This window comes from Pseudorca crassidens, chromosome 13 (assembly GCF_039906515.1).
Source record: "Pseudorca crassidens isolate mPseCra1 chromosome 13, mPseCra1.hap1, whole genome shotgun sequence".
NCBI classification, from domain to species: domain Eukaryota; kingdom Metazoa; phylum Chordata; class Mammalia; order Artiodactyla; family Delphinidae; genus Pseudorca; species Pseudorca crassidens.
The window spans coordinates 50,635,113-50,650,691 of record NC_090308.1 but is presented as its reverse complement, the minus strand read 5'-3'; the positions used below and the strand labels follow the sequence as shown (position 1 = coordinate 50,650,691).

General features: G+C 36.2%; 1 protein-coding gene across 1 annotated transcript in view; it reads right to left on the bottom strand.

The window, feature by feature from the left end:
• The window catches only part of SEC63 (SEC63 homolog, protein translocation regulator), a 67,814-nt gene that overhangs the window by 14,506 nt on the left and 37,729 nt on the right, over positions 1-15,579 (bottom strand). Inside the window, exons 11-16 of the mRNA XM_067702425.1 lie at positions 14,182-14,274; positions 13,360-13,514; positions 11,869-12,016; positions 10,451-10,533; positions 1,993-2,052; positions 1,614-1,787 (exon numbers count right to left, since the gene is read on the bottom strand). Coding sequence (XP_067558526.1) covers positions 1,614-1,787; positions 1,993-2,052; positions 10,451-10,533; positions 11,869-12,016; positions 13,360-13,514; positions 14,182-14,274 — 713 coding nt within the window. The remainder of the gene's footprint in view (positions 1-1,613; positions 1,788-1,992; positions 2,053-10,450; positions 10,534-11,868; positions 12,017-13,359; positions 13,515-14,181; positions 14,275-15,579) is intronic.

Here is a 15,579-nt window from a genome sequence, read left to right as displayed (position 1 = left end):
TTTAGAAGGCAACTACACTTCTATACACCAGCAATAAACACTGAAGAATGAATTTTTTTTAATGTTATTTGCAATAGCACTAGAAAGGATCAAACACACAGGAGTAAATCTAATGAAAGATGTGTCATATCCTCTGCCAATGGAAATCACAAAACACCACTGAGAAAAATTAAGGAAGATCCAGTTAATAAAGATAAAGCATAATTATGAATAAAAAGAGTCAATACTGTTAACCTGTGAATTCTTCCCATACTGAACCACAGAGTAAACACAATACCAATCTGAATTCCAGCAGCTTTTTTTGGGTGGAAATTCTCAAGCTTATTCTAAAATTTTAGCTGGAAATGCAAAGGACCTAAAATAGTCAAGACAATTTTGAAGAAGTAAAATAAAAGTTTGAGGACTTACATGACCATATTTTAAGAGTTAAAATAAAGCCACAATAATTAAGACAGTGTGGTACTGGCACAAAAAGAGACAAATAATCAGTGGAATGGACTAGAAAGTCCATAAACAGATTTGCACATATACACTTAATGGCAACTTTTTTACAACAAATCACTATTGCAATTCAGAGAAGAAAGAATGATCTTTCCAATAAATGGTGCTAAAATAAGTGGTCCATAATCCCAATCTCACACTATTCACAAAAATTTAAGATATAACACAGAGCTAAATTTAACAAGTAAAATAATAATACTCATAGAAGAAAACAAAAATATCTTCCGTTCCTTGTGTCCTTGGGACAGGCAAAGATGTCTCTAACAGGACACAAAAGCACTAACCATAAAGACTGATGAAACAGACTTTATTAAAATTAAGAACCATCAAAAGCTCCATTAAGAGAGCTAAAAGGGACTCATATCCAGGATACATAAAGGAATCCTACAAATCCATAAGAAGAAAAACAACCCCAAAATAAAAGAGGATATCCAAATGGCCAGTATGTACATGAAAAGGTGCTCAATATCATTAGTCATCAGGTAAATAAAACCACACACAGGAAACACACACACACACACACACACACACAGCTGCTGCTACACACTGTACAGATGAATGTCAAAGACACTATGTTGAATGAAAGCAGCCAAAGAATTCCACTTACAGGAATTTTAAGAACAGGCAAAACTAATCTATGGTCCTAACAGTCAGAATAGTGGGGAAGGCCGTGGGGGTGGATGGAGGGGTCACTGACTGAGAAGGGTACAAGAGAGCCTTTTAGGGTGCTGGTAAGGTTTTATATCTTGATCTGGGTATCATGGGTACACACAATTGTAAAACTTCAGGAGCTGTACACATAAGATTTGAACATTTTAGGGGCTTCCCTGGTGGCGCAGTGGTTGAGAGTCCGCCTGCCAATGCAGGGGACACGGGTTCGTGCCCCAGTCTGGGAAGATCCCACATGCCGCAGAGCAGCTGGGCCCGTGAGCCATGGCCGCTGAGCCTGCGTGTCCGGAGCCTGTGCTCCGCAACGGGAGAGGCCACAACAGTGAGAGGCCCACGTACCGCTCAAAAAAAAAAAAAAAAAAAAGATTTGAACATTTTAGTGTATGTTAGACCTCAATAAAGATGATAATAACAATAATCTTTACATAAGATAATAAACTTACACTCCCAACGACTCCATTAGCCTGCTTTTGTTTCTGTTGCTTTGGTTGTGATAAGGGCACAGGTGTAGGTTTTTTTTTTAAAGGTTTCTTTTTTTTTGATTTAGCAGTTTTCTTGGGTCCTTTACTCTTCTGTTGCCATCCTCCTTTTGTTCTGTTCTTGTTAGTATCACCCTGCTGTAAATCACAACACACATGCACACTCAGAAGTTGTAGCACTAGTTTCATTTGGAAGTCATAGTAAATTTTAGATGGAAATGACTAAACTAATAAATGTTGTAGTAAAGTGAATTACTCTCCCACAGCAATATAAATCAATCAGAGAACTAAACAAAACAGTTATTTCACCATGAAAGATAGATAGGAAAACTGAAGTTTTTACCCCATCTTCTGCTGGCTGTTCCTCTGCAGCACAGATGGACTGCTCCTTTTCAAATACTTCCTACAGGTAGCGAGAAGAAAAATATAAAGTCTGTCAACCTATATTTATCTTTCCGATAAAGCAATCTTTCAATATATGTTATCAGTAAGTTTTTTAACTGCTGACAATTGCAGGGGGTGGGGACAAAACCATGGATAGACAGGAGACTCGAAGCAATTACTAAATGATGTATGTGTGCAAATATAGCAATCACTAAATGATGCTTTAGAAGTTACCTTCTGAAATATCTCACATCTGTCTTGAATATATTTTGAGAAGTACATTCTACTTAAATTTATAAATGCAATGCCTTAAAATATGTAAACTCATAAGTCAGTCATATTTCATAATTTAAATTTTTATTTTTATTCTAATAGTAATAAGACATGACTATTTTAAAGTTATGAGAATTTGAATATATTACATTATTCTCTAACACTGAAACTTCACGAGACCAATATTAGTTTATTTATGATTTTAAGTGATATTGTTGATATAACTGATATAACTTAGATATAACTAAGAAGTGGAACACCAAATCTACATATCCTAAAGACATACCCACCCACCAAATAATCCATTTAGAATCAGTGCAGAAGCTATAAATTTAGAATTTGAAATCCAGTAAGAATTTAGCAAGAATCTATACTAGAAGATGACAAGTGATATGGGTTGTGTTTCATAAACTCCCTAGAATTATTAAAACTAACAAGTGAAAACAATAACTGTTGGGCTCAAACTGTTGGCCTAATGCATCAGTCAGCAAACTATGGCTCACTGTCTGCTTTTTAAACAAAGTTTTATTAGAACACAACTATGCGCATTTGTGAGTTCAGCAGTTGCTACAGAGACTGTACGGCCTGTAAAAACCGAACATATCAATTTTTTTAAATTAATTAATTTATTTTTGGCTGCGTTGGGTCTTCGTTGCTATGCGCAGGCTTCCTCTAGATGCGGTGGGTGGGGGCTACTCTTTGTTTTGGTGCGCGGGCTTCTCATTCCTGTGGCTTCTTTTGTTATGGACCATGGGTTCGAGGCGCGCGGGCTTCAGTAGTTGTGGCTCGCGGGCTCTAGAGTGCAGGCTCAGTAGTTGTGGCTCACGGGCTTATTTGCTTCGCAGCATGTGGGATCTTCCTGGACCAGGGCTCGAACCCATTTCCCCTGCATTACCAGGTGGATTCTTAACTACTGCGCCACCACGGAAGTCCTGAACATATTATTTAATAACTGGACCTTTATGGAAAAAGTCTGCCAGCCTCTAGCCTAATTCTATTATCTCTACTTCATTTCTTCACTTATTAGTTGGGTTCTAATGCTTAATTATGCTGAGATACAACTGATGCAAGAACTGAAAGATAAATACTTGATTCTTTCCCTTCCTCCAGGGCACTTTTGCTTTTTCTTTTACTAATTACCTGAGAAGTGTCAACAGTCCAAGGCCAATTTTGTGCTCATTTCTCAGGCTGGGAATTTCAAAGCCTGTAGGCAGTGTAAGTCTAGATTCTAAACCCAATCCTGGCCACTGGCTTAGAGCTTCCTCTTCTCCCAGGAGGCACCTCTCATACAGAGTCCATGATACAAATGCTTCCTTACCACTTGCTACCATAAAATCAGTATCTTTGATTTGATATGTCCTACTACAAAATATGCTTTTCCTACCAGAGGTTCTAGACATGGGTTTTAAAGGTAGCATAGGTGGGCTCCCTGGTGGCACAGTGGTTGAGAGTCCGCCTGCCAATGCAGGGGACACAGGTTCGTGACCCGGTCCAGGAGGATCCCACATGCCGTGGAGCGGCTAGGCCCGTGAGCCATGGCCACTGGGCCTGTGCATCCAGAGCCTGTACTCCGCAGTGGGAGAGGCCACAGCAGTGAGAGGCCCGCGTACCGCAAAAAAACACACACAAAACAAAACAAAAACAAAACAAAAAAGAAGGTAGCATGGGTTTCCTACAGATGCCAATAGATCTCAGAGTAGAATAGGCTAAAATCTACCACTGGCTGAATAAAACTGAGCTGAAATACTACAGTCTATTAAAAATGAGTTAACGACTGTAGTTGAAACTTGGGAGTTATACTTGGCTTGGGAGGTAATATAAATATGTAACAGAAACTGAGAAAAACAAGATGCAGGAAACATATACACTACGACTGGATTTAATGAAAAAGAATGAGAAAACTACCAGTATACATATACATGCATGTACATATATGCACTGAAAAGGTCCAGATAGTAAACATGAGCATGGAGAAAGATACAAAAAGATTTACACAAGACTGAATTCTGGTCATCTGGGTATGACAAGGAGGTTTCCTGAGGCAGCAGGAGTGAGATAAGGGATCCATGATAAAAATATCATTTAACTCTGTGGGTATTCATGCTTTAGGCTAGCTAAAGGTATGAGCTTCAAAACTGATGATCTCAGAGTGGTAGAATTTTAGGTGATTTTAATTTCTTCCTATACTTTTCTGCATTGCCTAAATTTTTTTCCCCACACAGCATGAATTTTTCACATAATTAGGGGGAAAAAAAGCTAATTTTACTATACTTTTTAAAATAAAAATAAAAGGGAGTACATTCTCAAGAACTGACTAAAAAGAAGCAGGTAGAGGGCAGACAGCAGAAGCAAGAAGAACTACAATGCTGCAGCCTGTGGAAGGAAAACCACATTCACAGTAAGACAGACAAAATGAAAAGGCAGAGGCCTTTGTACCACATGAAGGAAGAAGATTAAACCCCAGAAAAACAACTAAATAAAGTGGAGATAAGGCAACCTTCCAGAAAAAGAATTCAGAATAATGATAGTGAAGATGATCCAGGACCTCGGACAAAGAATGGAGGCAAAGATTGAGCAGATGCAAGAAATGTTTAACAAAGACCTAGAAGAACTAAAGAACAAACACCTAGAAGAATTAAAGAACAAACAGAGATGAACAATACAATAACTAAAATGAAGAATACACTTGAAGGAATCAATAGCAGAATAACTGAGGCAGAAGAACACATAAGTGACCTGGAAGACAGAATGGTGGAATTCACTGCAACAGAACAGAATAGAGAAAAAAGAATGAAAAGAAATGAAGACAGCCTAAGAGACCTGTGGGACAACATTAAATGGGACAACATTCCCATTACAGGGGTCCCAGAAGGAGGAGAGAGAAAGGACTCGAGAAAATATTTGAACAGATTATAGTTGAAAACTTCCCTAACGTGGGAAAGGAAATAGCCACCCAAGTCCAGGAAGTGCAGAGAGTCCCAGGCAGGATAAACCCAAGGAGAAACACGCCAAGACACAAAGTAATCAAATTGACAAAAATGAAAGACAAAGAAAAATTACTGAAAGCAACAAGGGAAAAATGACAACATACAAGGGAACTCCCATAAGGTTAACAGCTGATTTCCCAGCAGAAACTCTACAAGCCAGAAGGGAGTGCCATGATATATTTAAAGTGATAAACGGGAAGAACTTAAAACCAAGATGACTCTACCCAGCAAGGATCTCATTCAGATTCCACAGAGAAATCAAAAGCTTTACAGATAAGCAAAAGCTAAGAGAATTCAGCACCACCAAACCATCTCTACAACAAATGCTAAAGGAACTTCCCTACGTGGGAAACACAAGAGAAGAAACAAACCCAAAACATTTAAGAAAATGGTCAGAGGAACATACATATCGATAATTACCTTAAACGTGAATGGACTAAATGCTCCAACCAAAAGACATAGGCTCGCTGAATGGATACAAAAACAGGACTCATATATGTGTGGTCTACAAGAGACCCACTTCAGACCTAGGGACGCATACAGACTGAAAGTGAGGGGATGGAAAAAGATATGCAAACAGAAATCAAAAGAAAACTGGAGGGCTTCCCTGGTGGCGCAGTGGTTGAGAGTCCGCCTGCTGATGCAGGGGATGCAGGTTCGTGCCCCGGTCCGGGAGGATCCCACATGCCGCGGAGCGGCCGGGCCCGTGAGCCATGGCCGCTGGGCCTGCGCGTCCGGAGCCTGTGCTCCGGCAGCGGGAGAGGCCACAGCAGTGAGAGGCCCGCGTACGGAAAAAAAAAAAAGAAAGCTGGAGTAGCAATACTCATATCAGATAAAATAGACTTTAAAATAAACAATGTTACAAGAGACAAGGAAGGACACTACATAATGATCAAGGGATCAATCCAAGAAGAAGATATAACAATTATAATTATATATGCATCCAACACAGGAGCACCTCAATACATAAGGCAACTGCTAACAGCTATAAAAGAGGAAATCGACAGTAACAGTGGGGGACTTTAACACCTCACTTACACCAATGGACAGATCATCCAAACAGAAAATTAATAAGGAAACACAAGCTTTAAATGACACAATAGACCAGATAGATTTAATTGATATTTATAGGACATTCCATCCAAAAACAGCAGATTACACTTTCTTCTCAAGTGCACACGGAACATTCTCCAGGATAGATCACATCCTGGGTCATAAATCAAGCCTCAGGAAATTTAAGAAAATTGAAATCATATCAAGCATCTTTTCTGACCACAATGCTTTGAGATTAGAAATCCATAACGGAAAAAAACGGAAAAAACACAAACACGTAGAGGTTAAACAATACATTACTAAATAACCAAGAGATCACCGAAGAAATCAAAGAGGAAATCAAAAAATACCTAGAGACAAATGAAAATGAAAACATGATGATCCAAAACCTATGGGACGCAGCAAAAGCAGTTCTAAGAGAGAAGTTTATAGCTATACAAGCCTACCTCAAGAAACAAGAAAAATCTCAAATAAACAATCTAACCTTACACCTAAAGGAACTAGAGAAAGAAGAACAAAGAAAACCCAAAGTTAGTAGAAGGAAAGAAATCATAAAGATCGGAGCAGAAATAACTGAAATAGAAACAAAGAAAACAATAGCAAAGATCAATAAAACTAAAAGCTGGTTCTTTGAGAAAGTAAACAAAATTGATAAACCATTAGCCAGACTCATCAAGAAAAAGAGGGAGAGGACTCAAATCAGTAAAATTACAAATGAAAAAGGAGAAGTTACAACGGACACCGCATAAATACAAAGCATCCTAAGAAACTACTACAAGCAACTCTATGCCAATAAAATGGACAACCTGGAAGAAATGGACAAATTCTTAGAAAGGTATAACCTTGCAAGACTGAACCAGGAAGAAATAGAAAATATGAACATACCAATCATAAGTAATGAAATGGAAACTGTGATTAAAATCTTCCAACAAACAAAAGTCCAGGACCAGATGGCTTCACAGGTGAATTCTATTAAACATTTAGTTAGAGAACAGCTAAACACCCATCCTTCTCAAACTCTTCCAAAAAATTGCAGAGGAAGGAACATTCCCAAACTCATTCTATGAGGCCACCATCACCCTGATACCAAAACCAGACAAAGATACTACAAAAAAAGAAAATTACAGACCAGTGTAAGTGATGAATATAGATGTAAAAATCCTCAACAAAATACTGGCAAACAGAATCCAACAACACATTAAAAGGATCATATACCATGATCAAGCGGGATTTATCCCAGGGATGCAAGGATTCTTCAATATATGCAAATCAATCAATGTGATACATCATATTAACAAACTGAAGAATAAAAACCATATGATCATCTCAATAGAAGCAGAAAAAGCTTTTGACAAAATTCAACATCCATTTATGATAAAAACTCTCCAGAAAGTGGGCATAGAGGGAACCTACCTCAACATAATAAAGGCCATATACGACAAACCCACAGCAAACATCATTCTCAATGGTGAAAAACTGAAAGCATTTCCTCTAAGATCATGAACGAGACAAGGATGTCCACTCTCACCACTATTATTCAAAATAGTTTTGGAAGTCCTAGCCACGGCAATCAGAGAAGAAAAAGGAATAAAAGGAATACAAATGGGAAAAGAAGAAGTAAAACCGTCACTATTTGCAGATGACATGATACTATACATAGAGAATCCTAAAGATGCCACCAGAAAACTGCTAGAGCTAATCAATGAATTTGGTAAAGCTGCAGGATACAAAATTAATGTACAGAAATCTCTTGCATTCCTATACACTAATAACAAAAGATCAGAAAGAGAAATTAAGGAAACAATCCCATTCACCACTGCAACAAAAAGAATAAAATACCTAGGAATAAACCTACCTAGGGAGACAAAAGACCTGTACCTGTACTCAGAAAACTATAAGACACTGATGAAAGAAATCAAAGATGACACAATCAGATGGAGAGAGATACCATGTTCTTGGATTGGAAGAATCAATATTGTGAAAATGACTATACTCCCCAAAGCAATCTACAGATTCAATGTAATCCCTATTAAATTAACAGTGACATTTTTTACAGAACTAGAACAAAAAATCTTAAAATTTGTATGGAGACACAAAAGACCCCAAATAGCCAGAGCAGTCTTGAGGGAAAAAAACGGAGCTGGAGGATTCAGACTCCCTGACTTCAGAGTGTACTACAAAGCTACAGTAATCAAGACAATATGGTACTGGCACAAAAACAGAAATATATATCAATGGAACAGGATAGAAAGCCCAGAGATAAACCCACGCACCTATAGTCAACTGATCTATGACAAACGAGGCAAGGATATACAATGGAGAAAAGACAGTCTCTTCAATAAGTGGTGCTGGGAAAACTGGACAGCTACACATAAAAGAATGAAATTAGAACACTCCCTAACACCATACACAAAAATAAACTCAAAATCGATTCGAGACCTAAATGTAAGACCGGACACTATAAAACTCTTAGAGGAAAACATAGGAAGAACACTCTGACATAAATCACAGCAAGATCTTTTCTGATTCACCTCCTAGAGTAATGGAAATAAAAACAAAAATAAACAAATGGGACCTAATGAAACTTAGAAGCTTTTGCAAAGCAAACGACAAACAAGACAAAAAGACAACCCTCAGAATGGGAGAAAATATTTGCAAATGAATCAACGGACAAAGGATTAATCTCCAAAATATATAAACAGCTCATGCAGCTCAATATTAAAAAACAAACAACCCAATCAAAAAATGTGCAGGGGCTTCCCTGGTAGCACAGTGGTTGAGAGTCCGCCTGCTGATGCAGGGAACACGGGTTCGTGCCCCGGTCCGGGAAGATCCCACATGCCGCGGAGCGGCTAGGCCCGTGAGCCATGGTCGCTAAGCCTGCGCATCCGGAGCCTGTGCTCCGCAACAGGAGAGGCCACAACAGTGAGAGGCCCGCGTACCGCCAAAAAAAAGGGCAGAAGACCTAAACAGACATTTCTCCAAAGAAAACATACAGATGGCCAAGAAGCACATTAAAACATGCTCAACATCATTAGAGAAATGCAAATCAAAACTACAGTGAGGTATTACCTCACACCAGTAAGAATGGGCATTATCAGAAAATCTACAAACAACAAATGCTGGAGAGGGTGTTGAGAAAAGGGAACCCTCTTGTACTCTTGGTGGGAGTGTAAATTGATACAGCCACTATGGAGAACAGTATGGAGGTTCCTTAAAAAACTAAAAATAGAATCACCATATGACCCAGCAATCCCACCACTGGGCATATACCCAGAGAAAACCATAATTCAAAAAGACACATCCACCCCAATGTTCATTGCAGCACTATTTACAATAGCCACATGGAAGCAACCTAAATGCCCATCGACAGATGAATGGATAAAGAAGATGTGGTACATATATACAATGGAATATTACTCAGCCATAAAAAGGAACGAAATTGGGTCATTTTTGATACGTGGATGGATCTAGAGAGTGTCATACAGAGTGAAGTAAGTCAGAAAGAGAAAAACAAATATCGTATATTAACGCATATATGTGGAAACTAGAATAATGGTACAGATGAACTGGTTTGCAGGACAGAAATAGAGACACAGATGTAGAGAACAAACGTATGGACACCAAGTGCGGGAAAGTGGCGGAGGGGGGGTGCTGGTGGTGGTGGGATGAACTGGGAGATCGGGATTCACATATATACACTAATATGTATAAAACAGATAACTAATAAGAACCTGCTGTATAAAAAAATAAAATTCAAAAAAAAGGAGGTAATAAAATTCTCAACAATAATCAATAATTAATCTCTGTATAACACTTTACAATTTAAGAATGATACCCACACGACCTTGTAATTATAATGTTTTATAGGGAATTAACAAATCATCAGAGGAAGAATTAATGTATTTTTCAACTGTGTGTGTGTGAAAAACTAATGTGAAAACTATAAAAATTAATTTAAAATTTCAAAACAGCTAACAGAACCTGCAAAATTACATTTGCAAATCTACAACAGTTTTGACTTTGAGAATGTATAACTTAGAGTGAGAGAATATAAAAGCCTTAACACATAACTCTTAAAGCATAAAACTACAGACTACTTACTGCCATTGTTTGCCTTGTCAATTTAACCAACACTGTAACTAAGGATCCTACTGTGATGTTGTTGCTATCTTCATCATCCAATACTATAAGATAAAAGAAAAACAAATAAATAAAAATCAAGTTCTATGTCAAGGCAAACAGCAAAACAACTTATTCAAATCAATCTGGTATTTCAGTATTTCAAACATACAGAGTTTTAAACCTACTAAATAAAAAATAATTTATTGACTATGTACTCTGTAAAAAGCTCTCTAGTAAATGCCTTCAACAATGTACCCATTTAATCCTTAAATCAGCTCTATGAAGCATTATTATTATTTCTTTAAAGAAGATACTGAGGTTCAGAAATAAAGTAAAATGCCCAAGGTCACAAAATGGCTATATCGACACTGCCAAGTTTCAAACCCAAGCCTTTTAAAACAGAGTATGTTAGGACTACAACAGCTTTCTCTCACAGTGATATAAAAATAGGATTCTGTCACTCTATTAAATTGTGCAAACTTTATACTCACAAGATCTTACCTATATGAACAAATGCGTGCCTGTAAGAATAAAATAATTAAAACTAGTATTCTGAGCAACAGTAAAGATATTTTAAGGCAAGAACTTGAAAATATTGTTTATATTAAAAAACACTTTAAAAACATTTTTTGCAATTGTTTAATTTTTTAAAACCACATTTGCCACACACAACCCCAAAAGTCTAACAATAAAATAAACTTAACTACAAGCCCTTTAAAAACAGAAACCATTCCTAACACATCCTTGTATTCTTGGTCCCACAAGAATGTTTTCACAATGGCAACTTAGCAAATGTCAAAGCTCAGAACAATGTCACAATGAAGGAATGGAGCAGAATAATCTCTAATTCTGTCACCATACTAAGATACTATATTTGGCTCTAAAATGGGAACTCACAGGACAATTATGTAGGTAGAAAAATAATCTCTATTTTTTTTCACTCCAAGCAGACAAAGACAGAAGTAAGTCAAGAAAAACACATGAAATGTGGCACAGAGCATGGTGATTCTCAAGATTTAATTAATATAAACAAATTAGGTTTTTTAAAAATTAATTTTAGGACTAAGCAGGTATCTTATACTAACAATAGATATATTTCAAATATCCTTCATTACATCTAGAAATCTCTTTCATTCTTTGAAAAGTTAAGATCTTCTTGAAAGCTGAACTATAGAACAGAAGCATCCTCAAACCTAAGCCCATTAGGAGGATAATAAAAGTAGGGTTCTCAAAACTAATAAGTATACAACATCTTCCATCACAGCAAATCTGACAGGTAAACTACAGTTCTGCAAAGTCTAATTAAAAGTTATTAAATGAAGTGTTTTGAGGGCCTTGAGCCAAATAAACAAAAGCCAATCTATCAAAAGGGAAGCAATGGGAAACCTCCCACTTACCCTGTGATTTTATGTCCATGGTCACATATGGGAAACTCCCAAGGACAGCCATAACCTCTTCATACTTTTCATCTTCAAGGAAGTGCAATAGATTGTGACGATCTGATTCTTTTAAACTCACCAAATCCTGGATAGTCTTAATTTTGTACTAAATTTAAAAAGAGAGAGAAAGAAAATAAATCCCGAAGTCATATAACTTTACATAAAAGGAAAATTATTAGCATGTTTACCAAAACAAAATCCAAAAACTTTTAGAAAAATGTTAAGATTATATACATTTCAAAGCAGAAAATACAACTTCACTGTATTTCATGGCCTTTTTCTCCAAGGAAATTTAAGAATTTTTCTTTTTTTTTTAAGAATTTTTTTTATTACAAAGTTAATACACAGCTACTTTTTTAATTAGAAAAAAATAAAGTTAGAGGAAAAAAATAATAACATTCATATAAACTCTTGACCCAAGCAAGAATGACTGTCATTTGATTTGTTCAGTTTGCAGACCTTTATTTTTAATTTCAATGATAAAAACCTTTAAGAGTATGAATTTATGTCCAAGTAATAGCTGCATGCACCCTTAAGTTTTACTATGCAGTACTCTCATTTTTGTTATTTTCTAAATACAGCTATCCGTTATTGCAGTAAAACCCAGCCTGGCTAAATGGATACTCAGGAGAGGGTTTTTTAATTTCTGAGTATTCGGTGCCAGTTATTAATTTTTACTTTCACCGATAGGGGTTAGCTCATGAGGCATGTGAAATACCTGCTTTTGAATTCTGAAGTTTACAATTATGACTTAAAATGTGATCAAATTTATAAGAGTAACACATTTCCTCGAAAGGAGAGAACTCTGATGCAAATTTCTAATATGTATTTATTAGTTCTGCCTTAACACTATCAAATCCAATGTCTATCTTCTGCCTACTTTGTCTAATATCAATACATACAAAGTAATGTTTAAAATCTACCAAACTTACAATTTCATTCCACTTTTTCTTGTATTTCCTCAAGTTTTCATTTATATTACATTTCTGAAATATCTTAAGATTCATTATCATAATCTATATACAGATTGTATTTTCTAAATAAGAATTATCTGTATTTGATCTACTTATTTTTTGAATGCTTGATTTTTTTTGTTCAGACTCAACCAATAAACTATTGCCCAACCTTTAAGCCACGAATGAAATAAATGGAAAGTATACAGTGCATTTTTACTTAGTACGCTTATTTTTGGCAACATAAAGAAAAAAGAAAGTGTTGACTGCTAAAATGCACTGACCCCCAAAGTAAACCACTACAGTAGTAAAATATTATAAAACAGCTACCTAATCAAGAAAGTATTAACAGAATCACTTGAGGGATGTTTTAGAATGTTTAAAACATTATAAATCTAAGAAGTTCACAGTAACCATTTCTAGAAAAATTTTCATTCATGTTACCTTTAAGTGACAGGACAAACTGCTTAAAACTAATTTTAAAGTAGCAAATTACCTTTTTATGATTAGAAACCCTTCTAAGATTGTCTTCTTCAATGTGAGGGAGCTGCAGAAGGGGAGACTTAAACTGCTGAAGGCCTTGCACAGCCATCTGGGAAAGCTTCATGCAGTTTTCCAGGGATGCCAAAGTTGGAGCACGAAACTCCCTTTCTTAGAAAGAATAGAAGAAAAGCAAAAACAGGTCTGGACTTTTTATATGTTCAGGAGTACACAATTCATCACAAAAACAAATTCATGTGAACATCCTTAACACCTCAAATTTTACGATCACAGTGTCGAATTTCCTTTAAAAGTTACTGGGTAAGACACAGAAAATACACAAACTTGGTCAAATGCACATACTGATGTCATGCCAAAAACTGACATCATCCATAACAACAAAACACAACCAGTATCTCTTTTTTAAGGGTCTCTCTTTCCATTACTGACCATAAATAAACTCCCTCGTTCTTTTTTCCATTATGTAAAAAACACTACACGTCAGATGAATCATCATCACATCACTTAAAGAATTACTTCAAACTCATTGTTAACCTAATTCTAAAACTACTCAGAGGAAGGAAAAGGGTATTTTAAATCTCTGCAAACAATAAATAACAATAAAACAATGAAAAATTAAATTCAAAGAACATAAGTCACCATACTTTACATAATAAAAAATACAGGAAAGAAATAAGGAAAACCATGAACAAAACTGGGAAAACTGATTCACCTTACAGACAGAATTATACTAAGCACCCAAAAATCTTAAAACTATGAAGTGTAATCTGTATGTGCTTGCAAGAAAAAGTACAACATAATTATGCTTCCTCCTCACCTTCACGGCTCCGGGCCATTATTATTAGTTGGCAGATTACATTAACCATTTCTTGAAGTAGGGCAGGGCATTTTTTCAGCATAAATTGCTGATCTGCAAAACAATAAAACACCTGAAACAAATCATTCTTCTTTTATGATTAAAACACCTTTATCACCTGTAGTCCAAGACGAATGCTAAATTTAAGCTGTCACACACATTTTTCACATGACCTCAGAATATTACAATAGTTTCTCCTCGGCAGCACTATGTCAAAAATCAATCAGAAAACCCTACCTCAAATTAGATGTTTCAAAGGCAAACTTTTAATATTATGGTCTTGGGCTTTATAAATTACTCCCTACCTTTTTTTTTGGAAATAGCCTTAATCTTAAATTTAATCATAATCTTACTGATTTAAGAACTTCAAAATTCTTCTTCCTGTGTACCTAAATTCCTATAATTATGGATAAGTCCAAAGACTAAGACTGAGAATAAATGTCAACCAAATGGAGAGAGGAGGATAGGAGGAGGAGGGAGACAGACACTTTCATTTATACTGCATATAATAGTTAACCATTAAGATCATCCATTGGGATTGGTACTCAACCTAAAAAAAAATCTGTTCCCTGATTCTAAGATAATTGGTAAAAATGGAGATGGTTTCATATCTGTACAGAACATTAGGAACAGAATTACTAGTTAACTTGCAACTTCAATAAACAATGCCTAAATAGCGCTCCTTGATTCCATCATAAGCAGCCTATCCTATCATTAATCACTGAGCATCAACTGACCTTGTTTTCAAAGGCATTTGATTGCATTATTGGCTTAAAGTGGTGGGGGGAGGGTTGGTTCATTCAGAAAGAAAATTCCCTAAGGATAATAACTTTCTTTTAGAACTTCCAATTGAAATAATGCAAGTGAAAAGAGATGACACTCAAATTCATGACATCCCTGGAAACACCACTGTCCCAATCCACTGCTTTTCTTTTAAGTAGAATAGATGGCTTCAAGTACTTCTGAAGCTTTAAATAAAGATTAAACAGACACTTCATTGGTAACTACTGCTGGAGTATGATGGTGGTACTGGTGGCAGTGACTGAGACATCTGTTGTGAAAATCCATTTTTTCCTTGCCCCAAAAGGCTTACAAAATCCTTTTTTAAAAGCCATCAGGAATTATTGTATAATCTGCAACTGACTTAACATTTTTCATAGAGAGTATTCTCTCACCTTGAAATACAACATTTTAACATTTGCCAAAACATCTGACTTACTAATACCTTCAAAGAATTTGTGAATTATGTACATAGCATATAGATTTGTTTTTAAAAGGTCCTTGAGTAATTATCTGATTGAGCAAAAAAGAACAGTGACAAAAAAACACTGCACCACGAGGTCTAATTAAATCCACCTC